Raw genomic sequence first — 12,309 nt, 5'->3', positions numbered from 1 at the left:
AGGGCTTGCTTTACTAAAATAGGATTTCTTAAGTGGAATCAGACTTCATGATCCACAATTCCAAGTGGTGAATGGGCTACATGGTTAAACAATAGCTGAACAATACTGAATGTTGAAGGGATCTATATAATGTAGTTACGAGACAATATATTAAAAGTAAGGATTACAGAGCAATATTTAGACTATTTTAGCTAATTTCAGTTAGAAACAAACACAGAGAATGCTGGAGACACTCGGGAGGTCCAGCAGCATCTGTGAAGAGAAAAACAGTTAATGTTTCAAATCCAGTTTGACTCTTCTTCAGAACTGTTCTGCAAATAGGCGGTACACACAAGTGCCAGTTTGACTACATCTCCAGCATCTACCTTCAATTTAAATGAAATGAAGAACATATAAATTGTAACTTAATAGGCTTACTTTATTTTTAAATGGAACTCATTTAAGTTAGAGCATTTGGGTTAGTCTTTGCTATATTTAAAAAAAAAGCTGACCACATATTTGAATGAACATGAATTTCCAGGTGCTTCTCCAAGATGTCAATAGTGCATAATATTATTGTTAGTTACGGGTTGAAATTATGTGATCTTTTCAGGAAAGTTATAGACGTTTTAAAAATTGCATCTTATGCTCTTTAAAATATCAGTTAGAAATCAAAAGCAGATCATTTTTATTATGGCAAATTTGTGATTAATTGGAAATCACGCTGGTCATCATGAGTTCTTATTTATCACATCCATTATCTTCATTGTGTGCACTTAAAACCTTTTAGTTTTCCCTTTTATTCAGTTCAGTATGTTTTCATTTTATAGAGCCTCCACAGTTCATTAAGAAACCAGAGCGGACCATGTCATTAGAAAAAGGAGGTTCAGTACGTCTTGAGTGTACAGTAACTGGCACACCTGAAATCAAAATTACCTGGTATAAGAAAGAGAGTAAAGTTCATCCAAGTGACAAAATCAAGATGTCATTTGTTGATTCAGTGTCAGTCTTTGAATTGATTGATGCCAGTGTGGAAGACAGTGGACATTACACTTGCAGAGCAGAGAATGAAGCTGGTTTTGATGATTGCAGTGTTATAGTTGCAATTAAAGGTGTGTAGCCATAAAGCACATTTGAATCAAATTTGATAATTTGCTTTCACAAATCTTTCAAGTGTGATGAATTTCTGAATTGTTTTGATTTATTTGTTTTTCTTTTAGAGCCTCCTTCATTTAGAAAGAAACTTGAACCTGTTGAGATAGTAAAAGGCAATGATATCAATCTTGAATGTGAGGTGGATGGTACTGGCCCATTTGATGTCACTTGGTATAAGGACAATAAGCAGATTCGACCAAGTATAAAGTTCAAGATGTTCATTGGAAAATCTTTATTTACTCTTTCTGTTCAAAAAGCTGATAACTCAGATGTTGGTGAATACAAATGTGAAGTAACAAATGATGTGGGAAGTTGTTCTTGTGTTACTGGAGTTAGATTAAAAGGTCAGTTATCCAATGAAATTATTTATTCTTTAGACATTTTCAATAATTCCATTTTGCAGTTCATTCTTTGCACGATTGTTTTAGCTTGAATAAACACTGAGTGTCTGATTTTATATCTAATTCATAAAACTCTTAACTTTAAATCAGAACCTCCTTCCTTTGTGAAAAAGATTGAAAACATTACAATATTGTCGCAAAGTGCAGCCAGTTTTACCTGCCAAATACAAGGATCTTCTCCAATACTTGTTACATGGATGAAGGACAAAGATGAAATTAGAGAAGATGACCACATTAAAATATCTTTCAAGAACAATATTGCCACACTGCAAATTGCTTCTGTTGGAGCAAGTGACAGTGGGAAGTATACATGCCAGGCCATAAATGATGCAGGAACAGACAAGTGTTTTGCTACTTTGTCAGTAACAGGTTAGTATACGCCAATGATGTTTGTGAATTTCCATGAAGTGTCGAATATGCCAACAAGATTTTTCACTTCATTGATTGAGGAGGAATGGTTTTTCTTGCAGAACCTGCACAAATCATAGAGAAGCCACAGCCATTAAATGTCACTTCAGGAACTGCAGCCATCTTAGAATGTGTTGTTGCTGGTACTCCAGAACTGAGAGTAAGATGGTTCAAGAATGAAACTGAATTGACATCCAGCAGGAAATACAAAATAACTTTTGTGAACAAGGTGGCAATCCTAAGGGTTCTGTCCGTTACTAAAGAAGACAGTGGCGAATATGTTTTTGAAGTTCAAAATGAATTTGGACAAAGCAGCTGCAAAACTACATTGTCTGTACTAGGTTGGTGTTTTTATTCTTGTGTTGAAACGTTTTGATGCATATCTCAAAAATGAAGCCGAGATGGAAGAACTGAACTGAGGAAATTATATTTCAGAAGCACTGAAAACATTGAGGTGGTACAGTGACTCAGTGGTTAGTACTGCTGCCTCACAGAACCAGGGACCCGGATACGATTCCAGCCTTGGGGAACTGTCTATGTGGAGTTTGCACATTCACCCAGTGTCTGCCTGGGTTTCCTCCAGTTTCTTCCCACAGTCCAAGCAAGTGCAGGTTTGGTAAATTGGCCACGCTAAATTGCCCATAGTGTTCAGGGATATGTAGGTTAGGTGCATCAATCAGGGAAACATATAGGGTAAAGAAGTGGGTCTGGGTTTGACTCCTCGGAGGGTCAGTGTGGACTTTTGGGCCAAAGGGCCTGTTTCCACACTGTAGGGATTCTTCTTCTTCTATATGCTTTTGTGTCTTCCTGTTGTCTTCTAAATGTATGCATTTGGTAAAAGACAGCAACTTAGTGACATCTTCATATTATTTTCAGATTTTATAATAATTTTCTTCATGCCTTCAGCAACTAGTTGACTAATACTGTCTGTTAAGCAAAATATGCCAAAATTTTAAAGGTAAGTTTTAACTAATGGGAGATCTAATGATGGTGTCAGTGGTCTGTCTGATTGCTCAGGCATGTCAGTGGTCCATCGGAATTGACAGACTGCATGCCTGAACATTGTCCTTCTCCACCCTGCTGGCTGAAGGCCAGCACAATTTTGAGAGGGCTACTGACAGATCCACTTGGTAAGGCAAGGAGGTAATGAGGATGGGTGGTGGAGAACCCAAGTTTGTAATGTCACATATTGTTCTTGCAGAGTCTAGAAGAGCACTCCTGATTGTGCAAAAAAAGCTTTGCACTAATTTTCAAGAGTTATCTGCTGGACCATGAGCTGAAATAGAGCAGTGTATGCACAGTGCACATTCAGTACAATAGCCCATAAAATTGAATTAGATTTCTAAAAAATCATAACATCACAAAATGCATACATTCTTGGTTTGCATACTTGATTCGGATGTGCACTCTGCAGAAGGCCATGCAAAGATTGGTGCTGGAGATGGAACAGTGCATGTGGTCCACTGCCTCAACATGGACTCCATTATCATGTAATTTCTATCAGGTGAAGTAGTTAAAATATCACTTTGATATTTTGACTGACAATCTTTTTTATTATTCTCTGTTGGACAGATCGAATAATTGCTCCATCATTTACAAGAAGTTTAAAGAAAATGGATAGCATCTTGGGGACATTAATGCACATGGAGTGCAAAGTATCTGGTTCTCTACCAATCGACATTGCTTGGTATAAAGATTACAAAGAGATATTTACTGGCCACAAATATAAAATATCATTTGAAGAAAATACAGCACTTTTGGAGATCAAAGAACTTGAACTCTCAGATGGTGGAAATTATTCGTGCAAAGCAACAAATACTGCAGGAGTCAGTGAATGCAGTGGATTCTTAACAGTAAAAGGTTGGAAGATCCTGTTATCCCAAACAGCGTTATGTTACGATGCATGAAAAGCTGGTTTTCCAGCTGTAGCATCATCTCCTTCTTTTCTTCTGCAGTGATAAAATATCTAAATAAATTAGCTGTATTTCCACTATTTAAAATATTTTAACATAGGATGATCAGTACTTAATGGCAGGATGATGTAATCTAATTTTAGAACTTTTAGTTTTGTCTGACTAAATGACATTTTCTTTAACAACTTCTAGAGCCACCAAGCTTTGTCCGAGAACCAAAATCCCAAGCAATTGTACTTGGTTCCACACTGCAGTTTAACAGTGCTGTGAAAGGAACTCTTCCACTGTTTGTCAAGTGGTTCAAAGATAATAGGGAACTGAGGCCTGGTGCAAGATGTTCCATTTGGAATGAAGAAACAACATACTACTTTGAGCTAAGCTCAGCTAAAATTTCCGATGCTGGTGTTTATAGCTGCCATCTCAGCAATGAAGCTGGTTCAGTCACAAGCACTGCAGAAGTTTTCATCAAAGGTTTGCAATTCTTGTCAATCTTGCTGGAAATTAAGTATTAGAAAATATCATTAACAGCATAATCTTCCTTGCCTAATTTTCTTCCTCAACAAATCAGAGTAAATTTTATCTGAAGATCATTTTCTCTTATCTGTTAATCTATGGTATAACAATCATAAATTTACTTAGAAATTCCAAAATTCAGCTTCATTTTATTTAAATTTCTCAGAGCCTCCAAGTTTTGTTAAGAAGCCAGCTCCTTCAGCAGCCCTGAAGCAAGGAGAATTTGCACGTTTTGAGTGCAAAATAACTGGTACACCTGAAATTACAGTGACGTGGTACAAAAATAACACAGAGATTACAACCAGTGACAAATACAGGATGTCATTTCAAAACACCGTGGCTGTGCTTGAGATTGCTGATGCAAGTTTGGAAGATAGTGGGGAATATTCCTGTGAAGCACAGAATGAAGTTGGTGGTAATAGCTGCAACTTTTTGGTTCAAGTTAAAGGTGTGTATTGTAATACCCTAAAGGAGATTTAACTTGTTGGCTTTTGATTGTTTCCTAAACCACATTGTTCACTTTCCTCCTCAGAACCTCCCACATTTATAAAGAAACTTGAACCTGTTGATGTAGTTAAAAACGATGATGTAACTCTTGAATGTGAGGTGACTGGTACAGCTCCCTTTGAAGTTACATGGTATAAGGATAATAAACCAATTCGACGTGGCAAAAAATACAAAATAATCTTTGAAAATGGTTTAGCCAGTCTTACCATTCTAAAATCTGATACCTCTGACATTGGTGAATATACATGTACAATAAAAAATGATGTTGGCAGTAGCTCCTGCAGTTCTACAGTCAGTTTGAAAGGTCAGTTATGACATAATGTAAGAATTCTTTATAGCAGCACATCAATTATTTATTGCAGAATGCAATGCTCAACTCTTTAGTGAAAAGATCTTTTATATTGAAGCATTTTTAAGATGACAACTAAAAGCTGTGAAATATATTCATGTCACCATTTGTTTTAAACTAGAACCCCCAGGATTTGTAAAGAAGATTGAAAGTGTAACAACGTTGTCAGGGAATTCTGTTGTATTCCAAAGTCTAGTCAAAGGCTCAAAGCCTATTTATGTAACTTGGATGAAAGACAAAGTTGATGTCAAAGAAGATGGTAATATCTCATTGTCTTTTGAGAATAATATTGCTACTCTTCAAATAAATACTGTTGGAGAAAATCATGCTGGGAAATATACATGTCATATCAAGAATGAGGCAGGAACTGAGAAGTGTTCTGCTACATTGTTGGTAGCAGGTCAGTGGGACATTAACTCAATAGTACCATCCGCTTCAAGATCATTGCCAATTACACGTCAATTCAAATTTTTTGTGATGCACCAACTGAAATGAGATTCATAGCTGTAGATATTGAATGGATTTCTTTTTCCTCCATAGAACCAGCAAAAATCATAGAACAAGCACAGTCGCTCAGCGTGACCGCAGGAAATCCAGCAAACCTGGAATGTACTGTAACTGGTACCCCAGAATTAAGAGTTAAATGTTTTCAGGATGGCAATGAAATGGTACCAAGCAGGAGACACAAACTCAGCTTTGAGAATAACGTGATCAGCCTAAAGATTCCCTCTGTTTCTAATGAGGATACGGCTGAGTATACATTTGAGGTTAAGAATGAATTTGGAACCAGCATCTGCAAAGCAACATTGACTGTATTAGGTTAGTGTTTATTTGCATTTAGAATTCACTTATATAAATCGTCCGTGTCATTTGAAAACTTTGCTCACAAAGTAAGGAATCCTGGTCACAACCATAAATGTATATGAAGGATCTTATTATTATAACTTTTCCAGTCTTAATGAGAGTAGGCAAATCCATGTTGAGACTTTTAAAATAGGCTTTATAGCTCCTTTTTTTCTGAAACATGAGAATAGTTGACCTAGTTGCACAGAAGATATAAACATTGCTAAAACTAAATACAATTAAAGCTCATCATTTTGCACTTATCCAGTGAGAGCAAAATGAAAACTTTAATTCCTTTTCAGCAATGTTTAAAAATAGTTTTATCTTGAATGTCTTAGGGAGTGTATTTCCCATTAAATCTGAACCTTTTCTGTTTAAGCCAACGCATCTTATGAACAATGGATTTTATTCATTTAGAAATAGTTTTTGTAAGTTGACTAGTTGTTTATTCATCACTTTATCTTGAACAGATCAACAAATACCTCCAACATTTACTAAAAAGTTACGGAAAATTGATGCTGTTTTGGGATCTTTTGCACAAATGGAATGCAAAGCTTCTGGTTCACTTCCAATGAGTTTTACTTGGTATAAAGATTTCAAAGTAATAACATCTGATGCAAAATACAACATATTATCTCAAGATAATGCAGCAACTTTGGAAGTTAATAAACTAGAGTTTTCTGATCACGGAAACTACATTTGCAAAGCAACCAATTCAGCAGGAAGTACTGAATGCAGTGGTATTCTAAAAATAACAGGTGTGAAAGATAAACTTATTTTATTTAAAGTTTCTTTTATAGCTTCTGCATCACCATTAATTAAATTTCAAAGGTTTGCATGATGCCCTATAAGGGTGGTACTGTTATTGTATTAATAATCCAGTGGTCTAGGCTAATGCTCTGGGAATTCATTCAAGTTCAATTAATGCAATCTGGAATCATAAAACTAGCCTTTGTGACGAACATGATAACTCTCATTTATTGTTACAAAAATCCATTTGGTTGACTAAGGCCTTTAGAGCAGGAAATTTGCCATTGTTACCTGGTCTGGTCTACATGAGATTCCAGACCCACAGCAATGTGGTAGATTCCTAACTTCCTTCAGAAATGGGCTACCTAGTTCAATGCCATTTAGGGATGGGAAACCAATACTGGCAGAATAAGAGGTGTCCATATCCCTCAAAAGAATAAACAAAATAAAAGGACGGAATTCTTGGGCTTTTCTTTGGTTGAAAATGAATGGGATCTGAGTGCCTATGTGGAAGGCCAGTTTCCTGGTCCTGTTTATGATGCTGGCCATTTTGACAAATTTGAGACAGGCCCTGTGAAGACGGTACTCCGTAAGAGTTGTTAATAACCTTGCTAAGCATACTCAAAGGGGAATAGCTGGGCTTTTGATTTTAATTGGGCTTAACTACTTAGAAACTGGCATCCAGCAGCAAGCCAGAGGTTCTAGGCAAATCTGGAGGCCCTCCCAATGTTCCAATGACACAACCAAAAGTTCCTCGGCAGAGAAATGTCTGCCCCACCTCTCCTATTATGGTCATCTGGCAGCTGTATTGCCTTTCATTGAAACATTTAAGCACAACTGGTAATAATGTGCCCTCAGGCTGCAGTGTACTTCAATTACTTGCTATCTGATGGAGTTGGCTACCTCTGTTGAAGCTGGAACACCCGTGAATGGCCTGTCCACCTCCAGAGCCTGCCCACTGTCCTGACTTTCTCTAGGCCAGTTATGGTGAAGTCCCAGTGAATATCCCAGTGAGTGATTGTGTCCTTAGAAAGGGGGAGGGTTTGGAACCTGGAAACAGTCATGACTTTTTTTTCTGCCCAAGGGAGAAGATCCAGCCCAAAACAAGTAGTTAAAATTTGTTTTGCAGTTCATGGAAAATTAGAATCTGCCATTTTATTTTTATTAGCGTTCCAATTGTATTGTTCTCTTTCCTCACGTGAATTATAGAGCCACCAAGTTTTGTGGAAAAGCCTATAGCTCAGGAAGCTTTGCCTGGATCCACAGTGCAGTTTAGAAGTGTTGTGAAAGGAACTGCTCCACTGTCTATAAAATGGCTGAAGGACGGCAGGGAGCTGATGTCTGGTGCTGACTGTTCCATTTTAAGTGAAGGTTCAACAAGTTTACTTGAGCTGTTTTCAACTAAAAATTCTGATTTGGGTGACTACACATGTGAAGTCAGCAACAAGGTTGGCACTGCCACTTGTACAGCAAGACTATTTGTCAAAGGTGTGTATTTTTAGTTCATTTGTTAAATCATTATTAAGCACTCTTGCAAGATTCTGTCTTAAGTTTGAAAACTTTACAAGTTTGCAAAGCTATTTTTCTCTGGTTATTTTTCATGTCAGTAATGTGTTGTTTTCTTTCATTCCTTCATATTACTGGGTGTTTCATTGCTCCTTTCTGTGTTCTATGTGTTTGTTCCAGCATTTCATACATATAACAACATTTACCCCATTTTCTTCTCTAGAACTATTTTGCTTTGGCTTGTCTGTCTTTGCCTTTTTATATCTTGATTGTGTAACCTTGGAAAGAATTTGATCCCCCCACAAACAGCTCAGCAGCTGTCTGGGAGGTTGAAATGCCTGTTTGACTGATCAGGAAAGTGCTGGAGATGCAGTTGGCTGTGCTTCTTATCATAATTACCTTGGGTGAAAAGGCCAGAGAACAACATTTCTGCTTGCAAACCAATTGAGGCCCTTAATTGACCAAAGGGCCCCAATCTGCCACCAATGGTGTACAACCAGCAACAGGCAGATACCATAAAATGTAATAATCTTAGACTGTAAATCCCGAAAGGTATCCTTTGGTTTGTTGAGAGTCTGGGGTCAGGGTGAGGGTGTCCCAAGAAAGATACTATCCTTCAAAGGTCTCGCCAAAAATAAGACTCATGTCTAGGCTAGATAATAACAACTGTCTCAGCTTAATTGAGACAGAGAGGCCACAGTGAACCTTCTGCACATAACATCAAACTTTTAACTTATTTCTTTACTTTTCTATTTTGTACCTAAGATTTTATACTCAGGTATCTTTGTACCTAAGATGGTGCCAGGAATGATGGCAATTTTCATGGTACTCCTGTACCTCTGTGCTTGAATACACATGACAGTAAACCTAATTCTAATTCTACCTTGTCCCTGGAACTCTATCCATCATCCTCTGCCTTGGCCTCCCACAGCACGAGCAGAGGCCACTGCTCCCAGTGGATTGGCCAGTACTGATGAACAGCCATCCGCTGATTGGTTGACAGCTCTTGCGGGTCAGAAATTCCTTCTAAGGATGATCAGGACTCCAACTACAAGCATCCGAGTATCTGAGCAGCACCAAAGCAGATCAGGGGGAAGAGTGAGAAGAGTGTGCAGTGAGGTCTCCACTGCCTTTTCAGTAGCAGCCGGGCCCACTATGGTGGTGTATTTTTTTCTCCTATTTGTAATGAAGTTTACTTTGTTTTATTCTCCAGAACCTCCATACTTTATTAAGAAGTTAGCTCCTGCCACAGTATTTAAAAAGGGAGAGACAGCAAATTTTGAGTGCAAAGTAACTGGAACACCTGAAATCAAAATTTCTTGGTTCAAGAATTATCGGGAGATTAGTGCCAACCAGAAATACAGAATGTCATTTGTTGATTCCGTGGCAAACCTTGAAATTGCTAATATAAGCCTCGAAGACAGTGGCAATTATTCTTGTAAAGCACAGAATGAAGCTGGCAGTGAATCGTGCGAGATGAAGGTTACAGTTAAAGGTCTGTGAATATTTCTAGTTACTTCTCTATTAGTTGTTGATTGACCTTTCTGAGATCTTTTGTTGCAAGATCTTTTTGTGTAATTATAAAATCCTTCTGCAAACCATCACTTACAAGGTCTAGCTTGTGGCTTGCTTTTGTTTGTGGAATAAAAATTAATTCCACTTGGAAAGCTGGCAGATGCAAACCTTGCAGACATTTTCACTGGAAACTTCAGGAAATGTAGCTGTTGGATGTGATTTAAATGCAGCTCCTCAGTTGCACTATACCTCAGGCAATACATTGATATACATTTATTGATATACAGTTCTTGCTGAGATTCAATGGATGGCTGACCCATTGCTGGGTTCAATGGTATTGAGATGGGCAAACATCAGGAATAAAGCATTTAATGAAAGTCCTCCCTGCAACGTGATGGGGAATTGTTAAATTATCCCTTCCAAGTTTTTTTTTGATATATTAGCCTCATGTATATCTGGATAGTGGTTGAGGACTGATGGTACCCTAAAAGGTTGTAATAAAGTAAAAATACATATGGCGTAAATTTATTGAGTTTTCTGTCGTATCCACATAATAGCAAGTCGTTCAACAAGGTTCAGCATAGCAAATTGAATAACAAGGACAGATCACATGGAATCCAGGGCGAGCTCGCCATTTGGATACAAAATTGGCTTGAAGATAGGAGACAGAGGGTAGTGTTGGAGGTTAATTTTCAAATTAGAGGCCTGTGATCAGTGGCGTGCTGTATGGATCGGTGCTGGCATCCACTGCTTTTTGTCATTTATATAATTGATTTGGATGTGAATATAGGAGAGATGGTTAGTAAGTTCGCAGGTGACACCAAAATTGGAGATGTAGTGGACAGTGAATAAGGTTATCTCAGAGTGCAACAGGACCTTGATCAAATGGGGCGATGGACCAAGGCGTGGCAGATGGAGGTTAATTTATATAAATGTGTAGTATTGCATTTTGGTAAGCCAAATCAGAGCAGGACAAATACACGTAATGGTCGTGTCCTGGAGAGTGTTACCTTGTGGCACAGATTCATATTTCCTTGAAAGTGGAATCGCAGTAGACAGGGTAGTGAAGAAGGCGTTTGGTACAGTTGCCTTTGAATTGAACTGAATTGAATTAATTTATTATCACATATACCAAGGTACAGTGAAAAGCTTTGTTTTGCGAGCAATACAAGCAGATCACATAGTTAAATAGCAAAGGTAAGTAAATAATAGGTCATGATTGTAAGAAATAGGGAACTTAGATTTGCACGCAGGAGCTCGCATGGAGTCGACCTTATCCTTTGTTGGTCAGTGCGTTGAGTACAGGAGTTGGGAGGTCATGTTGTGGCTGTACAGGACATTGGTTAGGCCACTTTCGGCATACTGCTCGAGGAAAGATGTTAAACTTGAAAGGGTTCAGAAAGATTTCCAAGGATGTTGCTGTGGTTGGAGGGTTTAATCGCTAGGGAGAGGCTGAATAGGCTGTGGCTGTTTTCTCTGGAGCGTTGAAGGCTGAGGGATAACCTCATAGAGGTTTATGAAATCATGAGGGGCATGATAGGGTAAAAAGACAAGGTCTTTTTCCCAGTGTAAGGGAGTCCAAAAACTAGAGGTCATAGGTTTAAGGTGAGATGGGAAAGATTTGAAAGGGATCTAAGGGGCAACCTTTTCAGGCAGAGGGTGGCGTTTGTATGGAATGAGCTACCAGAGGAAGCATTTGAGGCAGGTACAATCACAACATTTAAAAAGCATCTGGATGAGTACATGATTGGAAGGATTTAGAGGGACGTGGGCAAAATGCTGGCAAATGGGACTAGATTAATTTGGATATCTGGTCAGCATGGATGAGTTGGAATGAAGGGTTTTTTTTCAGTGCTGTACAAGTCTATGACTATTTCTGTGTTGGTTTGTCTCTCTGAAGTTATAATCAAAAATTGAAATGAAGATCACTTGAACATTTCTAATATCAGTGAGTATTGTTCAGCGTCACAAACGTTTGAGGCAATGACCTATTAACCAAGTTATGTGTTTATTCTTTAGAACCTCCCACATTTACAAAGAAGCTTGAGCCAGTTGAGGTCGTAAAATCTACTGATGTCACTCTTGAATGTGAGGTGGCCGGTTCAGGTCCCTTTGAAGTTATGTGGTATAAAGACAATAAACAAATACGACGCAGTAAGAAGTACAAAATGATCTCAGATATTTCTTTAGTCAGTCTTTGCATTCTAACATCCGATAGCTCAGACATTGGCGAATACACATGTACGGTCAAAAATGATGTTGGGAGTTGCTCCTGCAGTTCTACAGTCAGTTTGAAAGGTCAGTTATAATCCAGTTCTCCCAAGTACTTACCTGGATGTTGTGTAGTATCTCTTCATTATTATATTCCTGTATGTTATTAATCAACATCTCAAATCACAATATTTTAAAAATTTAAACAGTGACTATGTAATATAAACTATAACAGGTTATATATTCTCTTTGCTTTAAA

The 12,309-nt window shown here is 37.9% G+C and overlaps 1 protein-coding gene across 1 annotated transcript in view; it reads left to right on the top strand.

Annotated features, from left to right (window-relative positions):
* Window positions 1-12,309, top strand: part of LOC132817615 (titin-like) — a 350,611-nt gene that overhangs the window by 101,048 nt on the left and 237,254 nt on the right. The window contains exons 56-63 of the mRNA XM_060828118.1: window positions 4,536-4,817; window positions 4,902-5,180; window positions 5,347-5,625; window positions 5,766-6,044; window positions 6,539-6,826; window positions 8,028-8,306; window positions 9,538-9,819; window positions 11,859-12,137. Of these exons, the coding sequence (XP_060684101.1) occupies window positions 4,536-4,817; window positions 4,902-5,180; window positions 5,347-5,625; window positions 5,766-6,044; window positions 6,539-6,826; window positions 8,028-8,306; window positions 9,538-9,819; window positions 11,859-12,137 (2,247 nt within the window). The remainder of the gene's footprint in view (window positions 1-4,535; window positions 4,818-4,901; window positions 5,181-5,346; window positions 5,626-5,765; window positions 6,045-6,538; window positions 6,827-8,027; window positions 8,307-9,537; window positions 9,820-11,858; window positions 12,138-12,309) is intronic.

The sequence above is a fragment of the Hemiscyllium ocellatum genome, chromosome 7 (assembly GCF_020745735.1).
Source record: "Hemiscyllium ocellatum isolate sHemOce1 chromosome 7, sHemOce1.pat.X.cur, whole genome shotgun sequence".
Taxonomy (NCBI): domain Eukaryota; kingdom Metazoa; phylum Chordata; class Chondrichthyes; order Orectolobiformes; family Hemiscylliidae; genus Hemiscyllium; species Hemiscyllium ocellatum.
The sequence above is the reverse complement of the archived record's forward strand: the minus strand, read 5'-3'. Positions and strand labels throughout refer to the sequence as shown.